The 25,162-nt window shown below is 45.4% G+C and overlaps 1 protein-coding gene across 1 annotated transcript in view; it reads right to left on the bottom strand.

Moving 5' to 3' along the window:
* ESYT2 (extended synaptotagmin-like protein 2) overlaps positions 1-25,162 on the bottom strand; it is a 77,767-nt gene that overhangs the window by 33,910 nt on the left and 18,695 nt on the right. Inside the window, exons 2-6 of the mRNA XM_010829250.1 lie at positions 13,785-13,826; positions 12,423-12,557; positions 10,077-10,153; positions 5,731-5,803; positions 5,423-5,512 (exon numbers count right to left, since the gene is read on the bottom strand). Of these exons, the coding sequence (XP_010827552.1) occupies positions 5,423-5,512; positions 5,731-5,803; positions 10,077-10,153; positions 12,423-12,545 (363 nt within the window). The 5' untranslated portion in view covers positions 12,546-12,557; positions 13,785-13,826. The remainder of the gene's footprint in view (positions 1-5,422; positions 5,513-5,730; positions 5,804-10,076; positions 10,154-12,422; positions 12,558-13,784; positions 13,827-25,162) is intronic.

Genomic DNA, 25,162 nt, shown 5'->3' with positions numbered 1-25,162 from the left:
TCAAAAAGTTGAAGCTCTGGTCAGAGATACATGTTCATTTTTATGCTGATATACACTACCTTGTTGTTCAGTTGCTAAGGCATGTCACTGCCTAATTGCTCTAATATTGTACCGATTTACATTTCCATCAAAATTGTATGAAATGTACTTTCTTTACAGCCACACCAAACACAGATGTTAAAAATCAGTCTATTTGGCAGTTAAAGAATGGTTACTCCATCACTATTTCAAACAGCATTTTCCTGATATTTGGAGAAGGGACCAGCTACCCACTCCAGTATTCTGGCCTGGAGCATTCCCTGGACTGGACAGTCCATGGGGTCGCAAAGAGTTGGACACGAGTGAGTGACTTTCACTTTCACTTTTTTCCTGATATTAGTGGGATATGTTCCATTCATTTAGTCAACTCTTGTATTTTTTTTGCTCAGTTTTCTAGTGGGTATTTCAGAGAAGGCAATGGCACCCCACTCCAGTACTCTTGCCTGGAAAATCCCATGGATGGAGGAGCCTGGTAGGCTGCAGTCCACGGGGTCGCAAAGAGTAGGACACGACTGAGCGCCTTCACTTTCACTTTTCACTTTCATGCACTTGAGAAGGAAATGGCAACCCACTTCAGTGTTCTTGCCTGGAGAATCCCAGGGACAGCGGAGCCTGGTGGGCTGCCATCTATGGGGTCACACAGAGTCAGACACGACTAAAGCAACTTAGCAGCAGCAGCAGCAGCTAGTGGGTATTTATCTTAGAATAATTTCTATATAGTTGGCTGAGATTCCATTAAACAGATGTGGACAGGTAAGAAGTACTGATGAAAACACGGCTTCTCCTGTCAAGGTGGGTCCCGCACGTAATGCAGCCACTTCTGCTTTACACGCAGAAGACGCTCAGCGAAACTGTATGGCCTCTGTCACTTACACACACCGGAGTGACAGAGCTGGGCAGTAAGCAGCTGTAAGTATGCACTGAAGGGTCAAGATTCCTTTGGACAAACCCAAACGCAAAAGCAACAACTTTAATAAAGTCCTGAGAAACTAACCTCCATAGCACTCCCTGGTGGTTTAGTTGCTAAATTGTGTCCAACTCTTGCGACACCATAGACTGTAGCCTGCCAGGCTCCTCTGTCCATGGGATTCTCCAGGCAAGAATACTGGAGGGGGTAGCCATGCCCTCCTCCAGAGGATCTTTCCAACCCAGGAAGCAAACCCAGGTCTCCTGTCTTGCAAGCAGATTCTTTACCGACTGAGCTAAGAGGGAAGCCCATGGACGCCCTAGACCATGACGGCGATCTCTAGATGCATCTGCCACTAAAGGGAACAGGAGACTCTGAAGAAACGGCTGATTCTGGGTCTGGGGCAAAAACTGCTAACATGAACCTGGGGCATCCTGCTGAATCAGAAGGTCAAAGAAACTCTCAATGGCCCTCCCAAAGGGCGATCACGTCGAGGGACTAAAACTAGATTATAAGCTCGGGTAACAGAGCACCTACTTGCAGGACACTTGTCAAAACGATGAGATGTACCTGAATGCTACCCGAGTTCAGAGAAAAAGAATAATACTAGGGGGATGGGGAAAGAATTCACAGAAGGACAGACTCAGCTGAGTTTGAAGAGATACGAATGCAAGGAAGGCTCCAGGCACGCCCGTTCAAGGCCCTGAAGGGGGAGCTGGCCTGTCCCTGAGCACAAGGGAGGCCAGAGCACACAAGAGCCAAGCTGGAGGGCTGTGGAGGGAGAGGAGTGTGAGTGACTCTGGGTTTGAGGATGAGACTGAGAGTGTGTGACTGAACAGGTGTCCAGATATGTGAGAGAGAAAAGTCCACCCAGCCCTAGGGGCAGATCGAGGAAAAGCAAAGAAAATTAGTGCCCTCCCCATCAGCCCTCAGTCTGGATGGATCTCCCTTTGGGAAACTGAAGAGCCAGTGGGAAGCGTTCCCAAAGGAGAGGAAATTACCTCTTTCTGAGGGCTGAGAAGTAGCAGTGAGGGCAGGGGCGGGGCAGGGGGGGGCGGAGACCCCCTGCACCTGGAGCCCCAGCAGCCTGAGCAGGTACAGGAGCAAGGGCAGCCTCAGCCATGCCTCCCCCGAGTGCCCGCTGAGGGCCTGTGGGTCCAACAGAATCCGAACCCACAGACACTGCTCATTTCAGCGCTGACTGCACGCCAGCCTCCTACACAGGAAGTTTGCTGCAGACATACTGTGACTCCGCCCTTCCCCAGAGCTCTTGAATTTGCTGGTCTGGGCTGGTGATAAAGGTCAAGAATGTTTTTCTTATGTTTTAACAGCCCTGGGACTTCCAGCTTCCACTTGGGATGCAGCAAACTGGGAAGAGTGTCACTCCTGAATGCACAGACAGCTGAGGTGACAGAGCCACCCTGGGCAGGAGAGCCAGAGCAAGCCCTATGAGAGCCAGAGACAGAAAAAGAAAGGAAAGACAGGCCGGCTGCTCAGAGGCCAGGACAGAACTCCCTCTGCACCACACAGGTGCAGGGTGCTGAGAGCGCGTCAGGCCCTCCCAGGGCACGGGGAGGGGCCGCTGAGAGCACCAGCACCCTGGCGGTGTGGCAAGAAGCTCCAAAATAGGGCAGGATATCAACCCCTGCTCCAAGAAACTCAGAGAACATCTGGCAGGATAAATACCCTCAAACTCCCCAGTGGCCCCATTCTGGGCCCTCCTTAGCGCAGTGGGCTCCAAGGACCCCCCTGCCAGTTTCTGCCTCATCACCTCACTGCTGCCTCCCACAGAGGGTGGCAGGATCAGCCTCCGGGACCCTCTTCAAACGCTGTGTCCTCCACACTCCTGGTCTCAGGGCCAAGGACCTGTGCCTGGCGCAGCTGGAAGGGGGCAGGCCAGGACAGACGGAGAGGGGAGGCTGGCTCCTCCTCGGGGCCATGGCAGCTGGTACTCTGGCCTGTGGCCTGGAGGACCAGAGGCCATGGTCTCGGGGAGAGAGAGCGAAGCAGGCAGAACAGGCCTGAGAAAGGACGGCACCCACAGTGGCCACGCACCAGTCATCCTGTTCCTGATGCTCGGCTGCAGCCCCTGCGTGGATTCCATGAGACAGCAGGACATGCTCATTCTGTTTTTAAAGTCCCCCCTTCATCCTCCTTCTTTGCTTAATGTACATCAACTGCTTGCTCCTTGGAAGAAAAGCTATGACAAATGTAGACAGCGTACTAAAAAACGGAGACATCACTTTGCTGACAACGGTCCATCTAGTCAAAGCTACGGTTTTTCCAGTGGTCACGAATGGATGTGAGTTGGACCATAAAGAAGGCAGAGAGCCGAAGCTTTTGAACTGTGGTGTTGGAGAAGACTCTTGAGAGTCCCTTGGATTGCAAGAAGATCAAACCAGTCACTCCTAAAGGAAATTAGTCCTAAATATTCATTGGAAGGACTGATGCTGAAGCTGAAGCTCCAGTACTTTAGCCCCTGATGCGAACAGCTGACTCATCTGAAAAGACCCTGATGCTGGGAAGGATTGAAGGCGGGAGGAGAAGCGGCCGGCAGAGAATGAGATGGTTGGATGGCATCACCAGCTCGATGGCCATGAGTTTGAGTAAACTCTGGGAGTTGGTGATGGACAGGGAGGCCTGGTGTGCTGCAGTCCATGGGGTCACAAAGAGTCGGACACGGCTGAGCGACTGAACAATAACAACGTCAATTGCTGGAGTCCTAGCTAGATGGATTCAATTTCTTTTCACAATCACTCTTAAAGGAAGATATTAATTCCATTTTATAGATGAAGAAACTCAATCTGCGGATCACAGACTCAGAAGACATGTGCTTTGCTACCAGGGAGGACCCCTCGGATAAACACATTCAGAGTGAGCCCAGACCACCTCCTGGAGAAGTTCTAGAAAAGGCCTCCCAATTCAGTCTAGTCTAATCCACACTCCTGAGATGAACCTAAATGTGACCTAAGGATTCTGAAACACCCTCAAGAGCATACCCCAGAGGCAATGCCAATAATGTCAAGTCAGCATGAGTGGGTGGCCACCAATTTCTGGGACATGTCCAATGGCAGACAGTGGGTCTCCCTGGCTTTTCCCAGAACCTTCATCCAAGCTTACCAAACCTTGACCTCTGCTGTCAGGACCCACCAGAATGCTAAACCTACGTATAGGAAAATATTTTATTTCTTAAATACTTGAAGACTTCTGTATGCCAGGTACTATACTGAGTATTTTTACCCACTGACATTTAGTTGTCAAATCTAATCTTTTACCGGAGGTATTATTGTACTCTCCATGTTACTGATGGGGAAACTGAGGCTTACAGAAATCAAAAACAGTTGGGCCTCAGTGTCCAAGGATCCCAGCTCCATCTCCTCAGATTTAACCAATAATGGATCAAAAGTGTTCAGAAAGAAAAAATATTCCAGAAAGTTCCAAAAAGCAAAACTTGAATCTGCTGCACTAAGGCAACCATTTACATAGCATTTACATTTCAACTATTTACACAGAAGTTACACTGTATTAGGTCTTACTACTGATCTGGAGATGATGTAAAGGATGCAAGAGGCTGTGCAGAGGTTATGAGCAAACACTGCCATTTACTAAGGAACCTGAGCATCTGTGGACCGTGGTTGTGGGAGTCCTGGGGCCATCCCCTGTGGAGACCGGTGGCGGGAGACGGCAGTCTGATCAAAGAACAGGAGGAACCGAGAGTGGGAAGTGAGGCTGGGAGGCCTGCTTCCATCACTGAGCCTGAAATGGGGCAGCACATCCATCCATGCGCTCCACGAGGGCAGCATTTCAGAAACTTGCAGTTTTGTTTTTTATAAAGCAAGTAGCACATTATCAAAACTAAACAAATCAACAAGCAAAAAACAGTGTACAAAAGTTTCACATTCAAAGATTTCCATATGTCTAAATCATCCAGTCAAAATTCCAAAATCTTTGTTTTTCACTGTGGTGGGGAAGGACTTGGCAGACGGCAGGGAACTGTGCTCTGATATTTTCCAGATGAAAGTGACCGAAAAAGTCCCTTTTCTGTGAAGATTGTGCTTAGGGGCTGTAATTCACCATATAAAGGTACCAGTGATTCTCAACCTCTCACAGCCACATCCTGCTTTTCTGAGTGCTAAAATTTCATTTGGAAATTCGTATTATAACGTTATTTTTACTTTTTGGCTGTGCGGCGTGCAGGATCTAGCTCCCTGAACAGGATAGAATCCCCACCCCCTGCAGTGGAAGTATTGAGTCTCAACCACTGGACCACCAGCAAATTCCCAAACGTATTAGTTTTATAATGAGGAAAAAGTTGTCTATCAAGAGATGTTAAAGCATAAAGAGATGAAAACATACAGGATTCATGCCTCAAAGGGAATAAAGTGAGATAAGCTCTTTTTCTTCACTCTGTTCTTTGGTATGCACACATTCTTGTCAGTGAATGGGAAGAAGAGAATGAAATAAACCTTGACTTACTGGCTTCCTAAGGAAGAAGATAGACAAAGCTCCTACTAAGGGCATGTCTCCAATCAATGGTTCCAGGATCACCCGCATTGTACCATGAATCTAAATTTAAATGGGAAAACAAAGCATTAATGGAAATAATTTCACAGGCCCTTACTGACTCAAAAGGAGGGTACAAGATCCTGACAGTGATTCCTGAGCATATGACTTCAGGCTTCTCTAACTTCAAAGAAATTCTGAGTTAATAAAAACTTCACAATTTTCTTCCTGAATAGAGTGCAGAGAATCTGATAAGAAAATGAAACTTAAAAAAGCCTTACCTGTATACTCTGCACACCAGCTCTACAAAAATATCGCTTGATCTCCAGATCGATCTCACAATTCCCTACAAAACTAGCAAAGAAAAAGTTCTGATTACATTCTCTTCATCATCACAGACCCAAGCTACAGAATCTGAATACAGTGCTAGTAAAGCCACCAAAACTGGACCGTAGGCAAGCTGTAACCTGCAGGCCAGCTGGGCCAGAGTCCCAGCACCTGGGCTGCGGCAGCCACAGCCCCCAGAGTCAGCACGGCCACACGGAGGGCGAGGCTGGCTGCCTGGCCAGAGGTCTTGGAACAAATGTCACTTCTCAAAGGGCAGCTTCTGGAGCAGTCTCTTGATGGAGTATAGTTTTCATTTGTCTCATAAATAACTCTGTTTAAAACATATACAAAGCTTAGATCATATTTCCTCACAAACAATGTGCCCATGCTCCCCCATCGTGAGAAACCAGCAGTGCTCAGGCCCTCAGACACATTACACCTGTTCGAGGCATCAGTTTTACTCAGCAACTGTCCCTTCAATCGTTAATGTGAACACCCATGAACACTGTGTGACGCTGCATGGAAGGCTTCACCTGTCTTTATAAAAACGTGACAGGCCCATAATATTTTTGTGGAACCTGAATGGTTTGATGCCCACCCTTGATTCTAGAAGCAGATCATCTTGCTCCTGCCCTGGAGCATCGGGAGGAATCTGATAATCACAACAGACAGTGTCTAAGCACATGAGCAAAATATCAACAGAAGGCATCTGGGATGAAAGTCTGCCAACAGTCACATTCCTGCCTTAAAAGTCACTGGCAATGGCACCCCACTCCAGTACTCTTGCCTGGAAAATCCCATGAACAGAGGAGCCAGGAAGGCTGCAGTCCATGGGGTCTCTGAGGGTTGGACACGACTGAGTGACTTCCCTTTCACTTTTCACTTTCATGCATTGGAGAAGGAAATGGCAACCCACTCCAGTGTTCTTGCCTGGAGAGTCCCAGGGATGGGGGAGCCTGATGGGCTGCCGTCTATGGGGTCGCACAGCGTCAGACACAACTGAAGCATTTTGTGTGTGTGTGTATAGATTCTTTTGGTGAAGAAGGTGCACGCGATCAAGGACACATTTTGGTAGAAGGCTGCTAGCAGTCACAAGAAGCAGACGTCTTCGTTAATGATTGTAGAGTTTTTCTAGCTATGAGAAGATGAAAGAAACTGGGCTCATAAAATCTTCTCTTGAAAATATCGAACTGCTTGAAAGTCAGTTCTGCCAGTCTTCTGAGAGCACAGAGGGCCTCATTCCTGGTCTCTGCTCTGAACTCCTTTCAGGGGTGTGGAAGGGCAGTGACCACAGTGGCTGGGTGACCATCCTTGTAGAGGCAGATGGCGAATGACAAGTTTTCTCCACATACCCTAAGACGTGATCATTTTATGTTCTATTATCTCTCAATTACTCCTTCCCCAACTCTACAGGCAGTGATCTAGTTACGGTTGTTGTCTGGAACATAGGAAAAAGTAGAATGCAGACTGCTTCAGAGACATAAATGTCTGAGCTGCATAACTTGCATATGCTGCTATGTCTGCTGAAACCACAAAAGCCAGACTGCAGTCTTCAAAATGGCATCAGGTAACAGACTCATTTCAGTGTTTGTTTAACAAACGTGTATCAAGGGCTCCCTCAGTGATGGAATAAGAGAACAGGGTTCCCACCCCCTGAAGCTCACCCTCAGCCTGTGGACAGCCTTGCCAGGTACAGCTGACCCCAAGACAAACACGGGGCTACGTCTTTTACTCCACTCATGACAGCAGTATTTGCAGTGGTGCCAAATGTGTTGAAGACGCAGAGTTTTCCCATATTACATCATCATAACACTCTACGCTTCTTTCTAAAATAAAGGCAATTTGTATGGACTCTGTTCATTTACTACATTAATACACTTTAGAAACTCAAAGATGACACGATAAAAAAAATGACCCTTAATCAAAACAAAACCAACCCTGCTGAGCCATGTCAGTCAGTAGTTGGCACACAGCTGGGCAGGGGCCTCACAAAGCCATAAGCAGGTTCTTGAAGGACAAAGACAAGAGCCAGAGAAGCCCTCTATCACCAGGAAAGGCAGTTGGCAGACCCCTAATCAATTTTTCCCTATTACTTTTTATCGTGGTAAAATATACATAGCATTACCATCTCACTCATTCTGAAGTGCAAGGCGTGGCATTAAGCACATTCAGACTGCTGTGCAACCACCACCACCATCATTTCCAGAACTCTCTTCATCCTGCAAAACTGAGACTCTATGCCCCTCACTCAGTGACTTACATCCTCCCCCCGTCACCGGCAGCCTGCATCCTGCTCTGTCTCTGTGGGTCTGCTCCTCGAGAGGTCTCCCACAGCGGGAATCACACACAATCTCTTTGTGACTGTCCTGCTTCATTTAGCATGATGTCCCCAAGGTCTGCCCATCCCACTGTAGCTGGATGGACACTGCCCACTGTGGCACTGTGCCACTCCTCTGAACAGCCTGAACGATGCTCTCCTGTATGCACACAACACGCCTTCTTACCCATCCAACAGTCAGGGAACACCTGGGTTGCTTCCAGATTTTAGCTGTGGTGAACAAAGCTGCTATGAACCGAAGTATACAATCACCCCTCTGGGATTTTGTTTTCCACCCTTCTGGGTACGCACCCAGAAGGGGAAGTGCTGGGTCATATAGTCATTGTTCCTTGTTTTAAGGAGACACCACTGTTTCTACAGCAACCGTGCCCTTTGTATTCCCACCACCAACGTGCAGGGGCTCCCATCTCTGCACACTCTCACCCACCACTCTGGGTTGACAGCTGCTGTCTGATGGGTGTGAGGCGCCGCCTCTCGGGTGTTAGCAGTGGCGTCTGCACCCTCTCACGCGCCTGTGAACACTAGTCTATCTGCTTTGGAGAAACGTCCATTCCAGTCCCTTGCTCCTTTCTGAATCACGTTAATTGTTTTTTTGTTGTTGTTGTTGAGTTGTAGCAGTTCTTTATATATTCTGGATCTCAATCCTTTATTATATATTTGATTATATGCGTACATCTGATTGCACTGATTCTATAGATTACTTTGAGTGTTGGCTTTTAACAATATTAAGTCTTCCAAACCACAAACATGAGCTGTATCTCTATGTATTCATGTCGTCTTTAATTTTTCACATCAGTGTTTTGTAGTATTCATTGTACAAGTCTTTCACCGCTTCAGTTAATTTCTAAGTATTTTATTCTTGTTTCTACCGTAAATGAAATTTTCTTAACTTCCTTTCTGGACTTGTTTATTGTTAATGTATAGAATGCAACTATACATTTTTTTGCACGGATTTTGTATCCTTCTACTTTACTACTGCTTCCTTTCCAACAATGTCTGCATTTTGTTTTCTTCATACCTAGTTGCTCTGGAAGAGCTTCCAGTGCCGTGCTGGACAAGTGGTGACGGGGTCCTTGCCGAGCTCCTGAGCTCAGAGGAGGCGTCTCAATTTCTCACCACTGACCATGCTGCTTGCTGGGGACACATGCCGAGTGCTCCAAGTGCAATAAACAAGCCCAGCAAGCTGACACTGTTTCTGTCTGTGCCCTAGGTGTTTTTATCATCAGAGAGTTGAATTTCAACAAATGCTTTTTCTGCATCAACTGAGATGATGAGGTGGTTTTCCCCTTCACTCTTAATACTGTGGAGTATTACATTGATCACTTACGATGAACCATCCTTACATTCTGGAAATAAATCTCACTTATTCATGGTGTATAATCCTTTCACTATGTTGCTGAATTCAGTTTGTGAGCATTTTCTTGACGATTATGGCATCAATGTTCACAAGGGATATGGGCCTGTAGTTTTCTTGCAGTGCCTTTAATTTCTTTTATTTTAACATGTTCTACGAATGGCAGTTATCTAAGCTGCTGCTGCTAAGTCACTTCAATCGTGCCCGACTCTGTGCGACCCCATAGACGGCAGCCCACCAGGCTCTCCCGTCCCTGGGATTCTCCAGGCAAAAACAATGGAGTGGGTTGCCATGTCCTTCTCCAATGTATGAAAGTGAAAAGTGAAAGTGAAGTCGCTCAGTCGTGTCCGACTCTTCGAGACCCCATGGACTGCAGCCTACCAGGCTCCTCCGTCCATGGGATTTTCCAGGCAAGAGTACTGGAGTGGGGTGCCACTGCCTTCTCCTATCAGGGACTAAAACCAGAAAAGCTAAGTTTAGGTCCTCAACAAGAAGCTAGTCCAATTCCATCAAATAGCAGTAAGATATGTGCTCATTATATTCTCTACTTTATGGGCACAGCTAAGTGACATCACACATCAGTAACTAGGACAAACACACAAACTTACCTGATCTGAAGGTCCAGAATAATCTGCCTTTTATCCACATTCTCAGTATACACCTTAACACCATTGATCCTGAGGGGCTGAAACAAAAATTGGCTTCTTTAAAACATAGGAAGGGTAAGGAACACCAAACTCTGTGACCCAGCAGAGCTGAGAAGATGAGCCTGGGTCCCAGGCCCGGGCGGGAACACTCTGCTTCATGATGCTGTCGTCTCACCCCCAGGACGCCGGGGGCCTCTGGCCCTGAGCACCCTCGTCTGTAAGACACTCCGGAGGGTCCTGCAGACTGAGAGCGGCCCACAGGATGTGGGACCAGCAGGCCATAGAGCGCTGCCTAGCTCAGCAGGCGCTCGGGGCCGTGACCTGGCTTCACTGCCGCCCAAGGACCCTCAGTCCTTGCCTCCTCCAGGGGACTCTGACCCATTCCCTCTAGTCCACCCTTAATACCCTGTCTAAAACAGAAGTTCTTCTCATTTTATCTTTATGTCATAACTTTCTATTTTTTAATATTTTTATAAAAACGGAACTTTTTGAGTGAATCAAAAATATTAACTATATTTTCAACAGATAATACAGGCAATAAGGTGAGAATCAAATGACTATAAAAAGAAAACGCAGACAATAATAAATTTTATATTTCAACATCATTTCAGAATCTTTTCCCAATTTACTGATTTGAGACCCCCTTCTAAGAAAGTTCGAAACATGACAGCTGGACATGAAAAACTCAAGCTGAAGAACCACCGGGTGCCCACGCTCACTCTGACAGTGAGGGTGTCCTGAAGTCTGATCGCCCAGTCGGCCGCAGGAGCAGACTCCAGGCCCACGCTGCCACCACCCCAGGTCGTAGGGTCTCCGCTCAGGCTCCCGTGCCCCCTCCGGTCCCTGCATCAGACGCCTGGGTCCTCTATTCCTACGAGAAGTCCAAGCACCCTGTGACACTGAGCTCTCTGACCAAACCTGCACTACTCTCAACATTCCTACCTTTTGTCAGCATTAAGTTGAAAGTACACACACAAACATGAATGTAATTCTTTCTGAGACAAACTCAGTTGGAGCAAGAATTCCAAATCTGCATGAACATGAGTGTGCCTGACTGTAAGACACAGCCTGAGTGTTATTTTAAAGGAAAAGAAGCGGGCAGGGCAGGAGGAGGACACGCCTCTGAAACCGTCTGTAACCATCAAAACGCACGCTATTCACCACCCGCCCTTCACAGAAAACCTTGCAACCCCCATTTCATATTCATGTGGCATTCCGGTTTCTAACTGTGCATTCCCACTTGTCGTGGTCCCTTTAAGGGACTGAGGTGAAGTGGAAGCGAGAGGCAGTGTCCCCCAGGAGTCCTGCGCTGGCCCCATGAGCTGAACAGGGACCACGTCCAAAACGGCAGCACGCTGCAGACTCAGCCAGGAGGGCCAACAGCCTGCACGACCCAGCTGGGCAGGACACACACGCCTGTCTCTGCACAAAGATGGACCTCGACAAGGAAAGGCGACTGACACCTGGGAGTGTGGGCCGGGAGGGAGCCTGGGGCAGGGACACAGCTGGGGTCACGGTCCTCTGCCCCGCCCCCTGGAGCATCCGCAACAGGACGCAGCACGGGGAAGGTGCTCGTGGGGCTCTGCAGCCGCTGACCCCTGGCTGTCGAGTTAGGATCCTGCAGGGTCGCAGTGTGGCCAAAAAATAAACTAAAAAAAAGTACTGTTGAACTCTGAACTCTTATTAGGCATAAAAACAATGTTACCTTGAAATTAATAAAACATTATGTGTCAATTATGCCTCGATAGAAAAAATGCTACCTTCAACGGTTGCTAGTTACTGTGAACACTGACTTAAAAAAATAAAAAAGGAAACTTGCTGTTATGGTGGTCCCGAGGCTTCCAGCAGTGTTGGAATCAGTGACCATCCTCTGTATATGACTCGATTCCAAGAACAAAGTCCACCTTCCCCTTCCCCTGTGTCACTAAAGCGGTGCTGCGAGCCCAGCACTGGAGCCCCGAGTTGCTGTTTTGAAACATGGGGGTGGGAGTGGGGGCTCCTTCCAGCTTGTGTCAACCATTAGTGAGTTTCCACAGAAACCCCGTCTCCTGCAGGACAGTACAAAGGTAACTGTGATGGGAGAACGTGCGGCTGAGGGGCCCGCAGGTGGACCTGGACTGACAGAGGCAGCCCCGCACACAAAGGAGGCGAGTCCCGACAGAGGAGAGACCCCGAGACAGGAGACCCAGGGAGGGCCTGCGCACACAGCCAGCCTTCCAGAAAACAGCTCGCTCTAGAAAGCAATGTGAAGTGGCTTAGCCTTCTCTCCAGTGGTGCACAGGTAAGAAAGCCCGAGAGGAGACAAACCTGCTGCCCCAGGTCCACCCTCGTGAAGCTGAAGGTGCTGAGGTGGGTGTGTGCGCCCCGCACGGCCGGCTCTATGGTTTCTCGAAACAACTTCTCTATAAACTGGCAAATAAAAGGCCACATGTGTTTTACAGTCTGGAAAAGAGAAGGAGTTCAGGTTAAACATGGCTCAGCTGGTAAAGAACCCACCTGCAATGAGGGAGACCTGGGTTCAATCCCTGGGTTGGGAAGATCCCCTGCAGAAGGGAAAGGCTACCCACTCCAGTATTCTGGCCTGGAGAATTCCATGGACTGTATAGTCTGTGGGGTCACAAAGACTTGGACATGACTGAGTGACTTTCACTCAGTCAAACAAATAGTACAGTATCTAAATCATCATGAAAAATCATGCTCGTACAGTTTACCAGAATTTTTGAAAGGCAAAAGCAGGGGGCGTCCTTTTTTGTTATGCAAAAACAGCATCTAAAATTTAAAAATGTATTATAACAATAAACTATTGATTAACCAACCTGTATATTGCAGGAATTAGTTATTTGAGTTAAATATTTTGTTTATGCATATCAGCACATTTAATCATTACTAAAAAGTCAGAAAGGGGCTTCCCCAGTGGCTCATTAGTAAACAATCTGCCTGCAATGCAGGAGCCACAGGAGACAAGGGTTCGATCCTTGGGTCGGGAAGATCCCCTTTAGTAGTGCATGGCGACTCACTCAAATATTCTTGCCTGGAGAATCCCGTGGATAGAAGAGCCTGGTGGGTTATAATCAATGGGGTCAAAGAGCTGGATATGACTGAAGCAACTTGGTATGCACAAACAGTCAGATAATCCTGTAATTTCAACTCAGTGCTAAAAACTTTCTAAAACTGTGTTGTTCTTAACAAACATTAATGAGTTCTCTTTAAGGACAGACTAACTTCCAGTGATTACGTTACGGGTAATCATTACCTACATTAGTTTTTACTACAATTCTAAGGATATATAAAATACAGAGATAAAAGAGATGTATTTCAAAGTATAATGATTTAAAAACATAACCTTTTTAAAAAGGCTAGATTTCTTGGGAGTTATCCCCCTCTTCATAAGAATGTTCTAAAATTTTCACTCACGACTATCATCAAAGTGAGGAGACACAGGGCCAAATGTCCAACTATGAGAGTATTATTAGCTTTCCATGTCAAAGACACAGTTTGCACTGCTTAGAAAAGCAAAGTAACGTCTCAGTTATTTTGAGAGCAGAAGCCAACCCGCTAAGTCCAAATGAGTTCACATATTGTCAACATCCAAATCCCCAAATATGGAAAGGTGGCATCTCACCCTCTAATTCCCACTGATATCTGGTGTTTCGTGCACTCTTCTCTTACCTTATTTAGCCATTCTGCTCTCTCAGTGTCTGGAAAATGAACCTAAGAGAAAAACATACACACGACTTAGCAACTCCTGACAACTCTAAGTAAAATGTCACACAGGCCAGTTAGTATTCTTACTGTATATCTACTCTATGTCTGCGGCTCTTTCACCCCGTGCTGGGAAACCTTCCACAGAAGCGTGTGGCCCAGGCCCTCATGTTGTGAGGACACTCTGAAACCCCTGCCCACCTCCCCGCTGGCCTGAAGAGCACCCACAGAGCCCGAAACCTCGAGCTCATCCCTTAGCACCCCCACCCTCCGTAGGCCTCCAGGCTCAGAGCCTCAGAAGCCCACCTTTCTCTTCCCCTTTTGGCCCAAAGGAGACGGCACACAATGTTCCTTAATTGGCCCCTCTCCACAGAGTCTCCCAAATGAGGATTATAATTACAGTTCTCCATGATGGGGCCTGTATACTGGAGAAAATAAGTGGAGAGGTAGGGAAAAAAAAAACAACCCTACTTAGAAATAGCTGAGAAAGTGCTCTTTTTGTCATTAAAACAATCCCTGCAGAAAAAAGGCTAAAGCAGTTTTGAGCAGGGAGTTGTCTAAGAAATGCTCCCATTCCCTTCCAAGAAAGAACACAATGGCCACACGAACATTCTGAAAATTGCTCTGGGGCCCAACGACAGCCTGGAGTACAGACTGGAGTGCGGCAGTTCTGTCCTGGGGACTGGGGGTGGAGGGGGAGGGCAGGGCCCAACGTGGCCACACCGACTCCTCTCAGTAACGTACACGCTGCAGCCAGTAAGAGCCAAGCCCCACCCCAGCCTCCGGCTGAGAGCAGCTGCTCAGGAAACAGTATTCTAGGGTACGTGCCCAAGAAGATGCTTCCTTGAGGACCAATTCCACCTCTGAGCCTTGGTCCCCGAGCACAAACCAGGACAGCCAGGTCCTGGCTGGTGAGACCACTGTCTCCACGTCTGTCACGGCCGCACAGCTCCACCTTCCTCGAGCCACATGCCTAAGACTTGCCCCTTCATGCCGCAGGATGGGAAGCCCTTAATCTGCATGAATCCCAGGGGTGGGCTGGTATGCCTGCAACAAATTTTTCTAAATTAAGTTTTAGCTTGAACCCATTCTGGAACAAAACCAAATAGATGGCAACCTTCCAGAATTAAGGAAAAGGCTCAAGAGTTGAGAAAGATGATGCTTAAGAAGCAGAGATTTAGGAAAGGATGCTGGCGATGCTGCTCCTGTCTGGAGGTCACGTCGCTGCAGAGGAGCCATTTCTACCTGAGGGGAACTGGAGCACAGAAAGGACTGCAGTTCCCCCAGAGGCAGGAGGCTGCGGGGCTGGAGAAAGCTGAGGGCTCTCCAGACCAGCCAGACTAGGTTGCAAGAGATTTAGATCTGGCATGAGGGGTCGGGGGTTGGGGGGCGATGAGGGCAAGGTCTCTTCAAGGTCTTTCAGGTGAACGATTTGGAGGAGCAGAAAGTGAGGAAAGGTAGACGCTGAGGGCTGGCCGATAGACATATCATAAATCTCCCCTGAACTAGGTTTCTGGAGATCAAGGTGGACAATACGACTAAACTATAAACTATTTTTGTGTGTTGTTGTTTAGTCGCTCAGTCGTGTCCAACTCTTTGTGACCCCACAGGCTGCAGCAGAAATCCAGGCTTCCCTGTCCTTCACCATCTCCCAGGGTTTGCTCAAACTCATGTCCATGGAGTCAGTGATGCCATCCAACCATTTTTGTATAAAATTATATGAGTAACTACCATTTGGGTTCCCCAGGTGGTGCTAGTGGTAAAGAATCTGCCTGCCAGTGCAGGTGATGCAAGAGTTGGGGGTTCGATCCCGGGTCAGGAAGGTCCCCTGGAGGAGGGCATGGCAACCCAGTCCAGGATTGTTGCCTAGAGAATCCCACGGACACAGAAGCCTTGTGGGCTACAGTCTACGGGGTCACAAAGAGATGGACATGGCTGAGCTACTGAGCACCGGACTGAACTACCGTTTACTGAGTATAAACTGCTATGTATGTAGCAGGTGCTGCACTAAGTTAGTCAGACACATTCCCTGAGTTAATTCTTACAACAAATCTACAAATTGGGACTATTACTATCCCAAATTTACAGGACAGCTACTAGTGACAGAATGAGGATGAAAAACCAGATTGTCTGCCTGTTCTCTTGGCCACTCTGCTACGAAGGGAAGTGGCAAGTGCATGGAGATCACCATTCGTAGAGCACGCTGAACCCTCACGAGAACACACCCCCTTAAAGAGCAGAACCTGCAAGTCTGATTTCATGTCTTAAAATGTACGAGATCCTGAGTGGTAGCCAGAAGCAGAAAATGTGTGTTTAACGGTGATTTATCTAGAGGTGGACCATAAAGGCTGAACACTGAAGAACTGATGCTTTCAAACTGTGGTGTTAGAGAAGACTCTTGAAGAGTCCCTCGGACTGCAAGGAGATCCAACCAGTCCATCCTAAAGGAGATCAGTCCTGGGTGTTCACTGGAAAGACTGATGCTGAAGCTGAAGCTTCAATATTGTGGCCACCTGATGCAAAGAGCTGACTCATTAAAAGACCTTGACACTGGGAAAGACTGAAGGCGGGAGAAGAGGCTGGAAAAGATGCGATGGTTGGATGGCATTACTGACTCCATGGACATGAGTTTGAGCAAGCTCCAGGAGATGGTGAAGGACAGGAAAGCCTGGCATGCTGCAGTCCATGGGGTCGCAGAGTCAGACATGACTGAGTAACAACAAGAATCTACGCTCCAGAGGTTGTACAAATCCTGAAACAGCTGATGGCGAAGTTCAGAAAACCAGACAGCACTTCACAATAAAACACTATTAGCAGACCTAGTATTCCACCCAAGACTCACAACAGAGCAATTTAAGACTGGTTTTACTTAACATTCACACTTGCCACGGCAAAGAGCTAGTGTCCAAGAACACGAAATAATGATGAAGTAGTAATGACAAAATTCCATGTGCATCCATCCACCCTGTGAACCAGCAATCCCATTTCTCAGAATCTGGCCTAGGAGAACGATGCATGTGCGGCATGCCGGGAGCGGCCACCACTGCCCTGAGCGGCAGGGTAGGACAGACGTGCCCACACGTGAGGGCTGCACAGCTACAGGAGCGAGGAGTGGTCCAGGGCGGGGGCTGCCAGAGCTGCTGGAATACTTCTGTGGAGTAACTCCCAAGATTTGTTTTCAGTGAAAATACAGAGAAAAGCAGCTACAACTGGCTACCATTCATTCAGGGGAGTGGGGTGGAGGGAGAAGGTGTATATAATAAAGTTTTAAAATAAAAATTAACTTAAAAACTTAAAAACACGGTTCCCAAGGAAGGGGACAAGAGAGGAGAGACGAGAACAGGAGAAGGGCCCAAGGTGGAAGTGAGCTCCCCCGTCCGCGCCCACCCGGCCCTGTTCCCTGTGGGAACAGCTGTCCCACAGTCACCGCACAGACAGGCCTTGAGGTTCACCAGCAGGGGCAGGGCACATCCTCAGCTCCCGCCTCCCCGTCCAACTCTTCAAATCCTCAAGACACTTACATGGCTCCTTTCTACTTTCCCAGCATCAGAGAACTCCTTCACCGACCAAACGAGGGACTTCATTTACCAACTGGGCCCTTGTCGGTCCCTCTGTCTTCCAGTCAGTTCAGTTCAGTCGCTCATTCATGTCCAACTCTTTGCAACCCCATGAACCACCTCCCTGTCCATCACCAACTCCCGGAGCCTGCTCAAACTCATGTCTATCAAGTTGGTGATGCCATCCAACCATCTCATCCTCTGTTGTCCCCTTCTCCTCCTGCCTTCAATCTTTCCCAGCATCAGGGTCTTTTCCATTCAGCAGCTCTTCGCATCAGGTGGCCAAAGTACTGGAGTTTCAGCTTCAACATCAGTCCTTCCAATGAACACCCAGGATTGATCTCCTTTAGGATGGACTGGTTGGATCTCCTTGATGTCCAAGAGACTCTCAAGTCTTCTCCAACACCACAGTTCAAAATCATCAATTCTTCGGCACTCAGCTTTCTTTATAGTCCAACTCTCACATCCATACATGACTACTGGAAAAAGCATAGCTTTGACTAGACGGACCTTTGTCAGTAAAGAAATGTCTCTGCTTTTTAATACACATGGCATCCAGTCCCATCACTTCGTGGGAAATAGATAGGGAAACAGTGGAAACAGTGTCATACTTTATTTTTGGGGGCTCCAAAATCACTGCAGATGGTGACTGCAGCCATGAAATTAAAAGACGCTTACTCCTTGGAAGGAAAGTTATGACCAACCTAGATAGCATATTCAAAAGCAGAGACATTACTTTGCCAACAAAGGTCCGTCTAGTCAAGGCTATGGTTTTTCCTGTGGTCATGTATGGATGTGAGAGTTGGACTGTGAAGAAGGCTGAGTGCCGAAGAACTGATGCTTTGAACTGTGGTGTTGGAGAAGACTCTTGAAGAGTCCCTTGGACTGCAAGGAGATCCAAACAGTCCATTCTGAAGGAGATCAGCCCTGGGATTTCTTTGGAAGGAATGATGCTAAAACTGAAACTCCAGTACTTTGGCCACCTCATGCAAAGAGTTGACTCACTGGAAAAGACTCTGATGCTGGGAGAGATTGGGGGCAGGAGGAGAAGGGGACGACAAAGGATGAGCTGGCTGGATGGCATCACCGACTCGATGGACGTGAGTCTGGGTGAACTCTGGGAGTTGGTGATGGACAGGGAGGCCTGTGTGCTGCAATTCATGGGGTCTCAAAGAGTCGGACATGACTGAGCGACTGAACTGAACTGAACTAGGTTTGTCACAGTTTTTCTTCCAAGGAGCAAGTCAGTACAGCGGACCAAATTCACCTGTGCAAATATCATTCAATGAACTTCTACTTTCAGTGAAAGCATTTCAAGAAATTACTATGTTTGGTAATAAAGTACTGCCAAACTTTCCAATTAATGAAAATGTACTAAATAGAGGTCACATATTCTTAAAAACACTGGTATATTTCTCTGTGTACATATAAACATACTTTTATATACGTTATACATGCTTATGAGTGTACAGAAAAACTGCAAAAACACACATCAAACTAGTGTAACAAGGACCGGAGTGAGGATTTTACTTTTTCCTCTATTTCTATACATTTGAACTATGTGTAAGAAGCATAAACTACTTTTCCAGTTATTAGTCTAACTTAAGATTAAAACCAAGAATTTTCTAACACAGGAAGTAGTGTTTTATATAATAAGTAACTCAAACTGTGTAACAAGAGTTTTCACAAAATTGATTTTGAACATATTGATTATATCAGCAAGAGTACTTGGAAACAAGATTTTCTTATAATACAAGTAACCTACTCTAAATCTGATTTGAAAAAAATTTTTTTTCTGAATCCTCAAGTTTTAAAGCTAAAATATAACTACGTTGAAACAAACATCTTAATGACCAAATACAATAACTCCTGCAAAACTATTCAAAAATATAATATCTGCTTTCTCTAACATAACGTGATTTCTTCAAGTTCACTAATATTCCTCAAGCCATTCCTGCTAACAAACCATCAACTCCTATGTATCCTGTCACACACCTCAGGCAAAACACACCAGTCCCTTGAGTCACCTACACCTAATAAGAGAACTTCTCTACTCACCACCAATGGCAACCCACTCCAATGTTCTTGCCTGGAGAATCCCAGGGACGGGAGCCTCGTGGGCTGCCATCTATGGGGTCGCACAGAGTCAGACATGACTGAAGCGACTTAGCAGCAGCTACTCACCACCATGCACCAGGAAAGAGTACAGTTCACCTGGTGTAAATTCTGATTCTGTTACTGCATTTTCATCACTGTGCTATTCCTTAATCTACCGCAAATGTACAGACTGTTCTTTTAGAAAAACAGGTTGAAGAAGTCACTTTTCAGTTAGTTGGGTCTGGCGCTGTGCCCAGGGCCAGGGACATAATGCAGAACTGGGTGTGGTCATGTCCTTGGGAGGCTCACACTGGCAAGGACAGGTGTGGCCACCAGCCTAGGAGGGAAGGACAGTACAGGCTGGGGAGGGTCTGATGCTGCCTCTAAGAGTCCATGAGAGATTTAGGAAGATAGCATGTGACATGGGTTTGATGAGATTAGCTGGGGTCTGCCATGCAAAGAAACAGTACATTCTAAGCAAAAAAATGGAGCATGTAATTTACTCTGGCTGGACCAAGACAACGGAAGAATGGTAGGTGCTGAAGCTGGAAAATCAGGTCAGGACCAGCCCGATGTGCCTTCTGTGCCACACATAGAGGAGCACGGATTTTGTTCTACTGGCAACGGGTCAACCTGAGGGTTTTCAGAAGAAAAATTACATAAGATTAATATTTGAGGAACTCTATCCTGTAACTACCAGAGGAGAGGGCAGAGAAACCATCTGCACAAGTAAGCTTTCAAGGGAAGAGAACGGGCTTACATCACTAAAGTTTATATAAGAAGAATTTGAAAATCAAGCCATCTCTTAGTAGAGAATCCCAAGACATTCAACAATTCTGTGGTTTTTAATTTATAAGAGATTGTTTCAAAGTGCCAAAGAAAAAGAATATTTCAAAATGGAATAAAATAAACCTGTTACCACATTTTAATTCTGTTTACTGCTTCTCACTAATACATACTCACAGACATTTGTTTATGTTCCACAAAACAATTTAAAGTAGCAAAAACCTCAGAGAGAGAGGTAAAGATGTACAGGGAAAATAGAAAATGTGTCCCCAAAGCATAGAGGAATAATGAACACATGTCATTTGGTTGTAAATCATTTTCAAAAATCCAAAGAAGAAGAAGAAAATCCACTCAAATCTCTATACGTCTAATTATGAAACATGTTTTCATATTTATTATTCATAGTATCTTTACAAACTAAAAATAACCATTGTAGGAGCACCGAAATTTTGACTTTACTTAAGAGTTGAAACTAAGAAATCTCTTTAATCTTTTCTTCAAAAAGAACAAAGGCATATTTTCGATTCTAATATGATGTTGATATTATCAAAGCTGCTTGCTTAGGAAAAATAAACCCAAGACACAACGCTGACTGTATGCCAGAACCCTGCAAACAGTGCCTTTTTTTAATCTTCACAACAACCTTGTCAGCAGTCCATGCACCACCTAACAGATATGGAAACACAGTCTCTCCAGGGATAATCTGTTCAAAGTCCCAAGGGAACAAGTGAGTTAGAGGGAAGAGGCCCAGACCCCATGACTGTAAGTCCTCCCTGAAGCATAAAGGATGGAACCAATTTACACACAGCTGACATCTTCTACTTAAATCCTATTTCCCCCACTTCTGAACATGAAGTAATGTTTGGAACTGAAGCTAAACAGAGGACTCTCTTCTGGGAGACCCTGCTGATGGTCAGCACTCGTGCAGACATCTCTGTTCAGCCCAAGACAACCACACACAGTGCAGCGGGCGCCTCCTGGGGCTGCAGAGAACCCCGCTGAAACCTGCGAGCACCATTAGCACTGAAACTGCGGTGGAAAGTAACTCACTCCTTTATTTAAACATCTAAAAGAATTAGTCAAGGTCTGGGAAATCCAAGTAAAGACGGCCTATCTACTACACCGGAAGCATTACTGATTTAACATCTTTAAGTAAAATACAAAAGATAATGGATAAAACGAGCAATTTAGAAATGAAATGTCATTAAACTTCAAACAGTAAACTGGCCAATCAAGCCAGGACTGCCTGGAGAAGCCAGGATCTGGGAGATGCTGTCAATGATGGAGAAAGATGGACACCAGTCCAAGAGAAGGCCAGAAACCGTTCTCCCTCTGTGGACCCTGGGTCAATCAGATACCTACAGGTCTCTATACCAGTGCTTTCAGAAAACCACGTGTGACTGGCCTGCTGCGATGAACTGGGGCCCTGGGAGCATCTGTATGTGGCCTGGAGGAAAGTCCCTCAAAATCTCTTTATGCTATGTAATTATGATGGGAAAAAAGTATCAGAGACACTAACAAATACTGACACTGGAGAGAACTTTCAAATAAGAGGGTCTAAACAAAGTTTAAACGGCACCAGCATCTTGCAGGCCCATGCCAGCTCTTTCCAGTACCGCAGAGGGGGACTCTGAGCATCCTCAAGACTGGCTGGGGAGCATGTTAGGAGAAAATGACTCAAACGCAAAGTGGCATCAGCTAAATGTATGGCCTCTAATTTTTTTATATTAAAACTTCTTTATCCATTTCGCACATGGGTTATTAAACCATCTCTGTCTTTAAAGCCTCACAATTCCCAGTTTCAATCTGCTGCCTCCCATCTTCTCCAGAGATTCAGCGTGCATGGAAATTGGAAAAATAGGGCCAAGAAATCTTAATGATATTTTTTTCTAAATACCGGGACACTTTCTCCTAATAGCTACTTCTATAAAGAATAAAGTATTCAAGGCTAAAAACGTGGGGGAGGAATGTCTCTCAGAACCTCTGTCAAATGGTAGCAGCAGGGCCAAATTACTCCTTTGGAGGGTAAAAAAACAACTTGGTTCATCTATGTCTAGTGCACAAAAAAGTAGGCAATCAATCCACAGTCACACAGTAAATACAGCAATTAATATTTTTCAACATCCACAATTACTATTTTCTTGGTTGGTTTGATTAGCTTTATGTAGACTTTGATTACTTTCCACTACCTATTTTTGCAGATCAGGAAACAGTAAAATAAAAATTAAAAAGCTTGGCTTGGGGAATTTCTCAGTGGTCCAGTGGTTAGGACTCTGTGCTTCCGCTGCAGGGGCCATGGGTTCAATCCCTGTCAGGTAACTAAAATCTCGTGTGCCACATGGCATGGCCAAAAGAAAAACAAAGCTAGGTCTATCCCAGCATGATTTCTATAATTAAGAAAGCTGTCCAAATTATGTGAAAACAAACTTACTTCTAATTCACTAAAGAGAATGTCACTGTGAGGCTCCTATAATCTCATACATCGCTGTGTTAGACACACTATTTATCTATCCATTTAATTTTGAAGGGGGCTTAAATTTCAGTGCATGCATAGAATGATTAAGGGGATTTAAGCCAGGACTCAGAATCAATGGCTGGGTCAAAACAGGGATACAAGAAAACAAGCAAAAGCAAAAAAAAAAAACCAACAGGGATGCATCATGACTTCCACCCAGGAGAACAATCAGACATCCCCCTTCATCAAAATACTAATGCCAAGAGGTTTAATGCCTTACATATAGATGCATGTCTGTGATATTTTTCAAAGACTTGAAGCATATTTTAATAAAATTCTAAAGTCATTGACATATTCTTTCCGTAAATGCTAAAAAGAAAAAAAAAACTTACACAAGGAAATTGCTTGACAAGCTTGGTTTAAAGTTGAAGTTTTGGCATGAGACATATCTCACAAATTAAAATGAGTCCAACAACAGGAAACATGTCTTCTCATCTTCTTTGCTAAACACATAAGACAATATGGTTGTTTTTTATTTTAAATTCAAATCGAAAGCTACCATTCAAATTTACAAGCTTACATCTTGATTGGAATGGACAAGAAGATAGAGAGGTAATTATTGCGCTGAATTAACTGGACACATTCTTTGTACTAAGTGGAATCAACCCAGCTTTGTTCTGTTATAAAAATGAAAAGGAAAGGAAAAGGGAAAGAAGGGAGGGAAGGAGGAAGGGAAGAAAGAACCTATGAGACTATGATGTTGTGATGCTGGGGTTAAATTTACAGATTACAGAACGGACAGGTATACCAAACATCTACACGGAATCAGAAGTCACCTTATGTTTGAAATTTTACTATAAATTTTTCATTTTCAAGAAATAAGCTTAGTACCATGCAATATTTATTAAAATTTTAAATACTCTTCTAAGGAGAAAAAGCAACTCTGTATGTAATTAAACATTAACACAGAGTGACTTCCGGCAGTATTTCACTTCTGTAGATATCTACACAATTATCCTGGGGGAAAACTACCATTGTAATAAGTGCAGCAAAATCTTAGAGCTCTGAGAAATTATACTGGAAAAATATATGGGAGTTTTTTTGTGGGGAGAGGTGTTTGTTTTGGTTTTGTTTTTTCAAATGCAAATTCAGAAAAGCCATGAATAAATCTTTTGATTTACAGTAAAGAAATATATGGTATTTCTAAAAGCTTAATTTCATTCTCTCACACTGACACAAATATCTCAAAAGTTATGAGAATGAAGTCAGAGAAATTTATGAACCTAAAACCTTATTGTTTGCTCCTTTCATTCCTCTATTTGTATGCAACAGAGAAACAACAGAGACTCCAGCACCTGAAAGCACTGAGACTTTTCCCTGAATATAATCATTTATCTTTACTGGATGTTTGAGACCAACGTTCCAGCACATCCCTCAGTGCTTGTCTGTAATTAACTGTGATCACGGAATACAGAAATAACTAAAAACAAAAATTAAAAAGAAACCCTTCAGTTTTGGTGTTACAGTGATAACCCAGGGAGAAATACCATAGCTTACCTTATCATTCTTTGTTTTCCATACAAGAATCTCAGGGGGAAAAAAACTGCAAAAATTTTCATAATCTCTTGATCAAATCCCAAACTCTGTCCAATTTTTCCTAGAAAAACCCACTAGTTTATTCACTATAAATGCAAATTATATAGAAACCAGTAACTAGATCATAAGATCACTCTCATTTTTTTTCTTTTGAAATAATTACAGATATTGCAAAAGAGCAATATTACAAAAGAAAGCCCCTGTGTGCACTTCACCCAGACTTCCCCAGTGGTTATATATTATACAACTAGAGTACATCACCACAAGAGGGAATGGACGGGTATCTCTGTTTATCGCCGTTTATCTATCAACCCATCAGCATTGCATCTGTCAGTCATCAACGTATCACCACTGTATCTGTCAATCACATCACCTCCCTCATTTTCTATCACCTATCTACAGACCTCTATCATCTATCACATGGGCTGTCCAAGCCACAAGGACTGCACAGTGTCTGATTCCACAGGCATGGACACCCAGAAAAGGGAAGCCTTGATACAGAAGGGAGACTAGCAGTTGCCTGAGGCTGGCATAAGGAAGGCGGAGGGAGTGGAGAGTGAGTGCCAGTGCTCATGGACAAAAACATTCTAAAATTAGATTTTGATGATGGTTACACAATGAAAAGGAGAACATCAAAGCTGTATACTGTCACCCTACTTATTTAACTTATACGCACTGTACATCATGAGAAACATTGGGCTGGAAGAAGCACAAGCTGGAATCAAGATTGCCGGGAGAAATGTCAATAACCTCACATATGCAGATGACACCACCCTTATGGCAGAAAGTGAAGAGGAACTAAAAAGCCTCTTGATGAAAGTGAAAAAGGAGAGTGAAAAAGTTGGCTTAAAGCT

The sequence above is a fragment of the Bison bison genome, unplaced genomic scaffold (genome assembly GCF_000754665.1).
Source record: "Bison bison bison isolate TAMUID 2011002044 unplaced genomic scaffold, Bison_UMD1.0 scf7180017864503, whole genome shotgun sequence".
Classification (NCBI taxonomy): domain Eukaryota; kingdom Metazoa; phylum Chordata; class Mammalia; order Artiodactyla; family Bovidae; genus Bison; species Bison bison.
The sequence above is the reverse complement of the archived record's forward strand: the minus strand, read 5'-3'. Positions and strand labels throughout refer to the sequence as shown.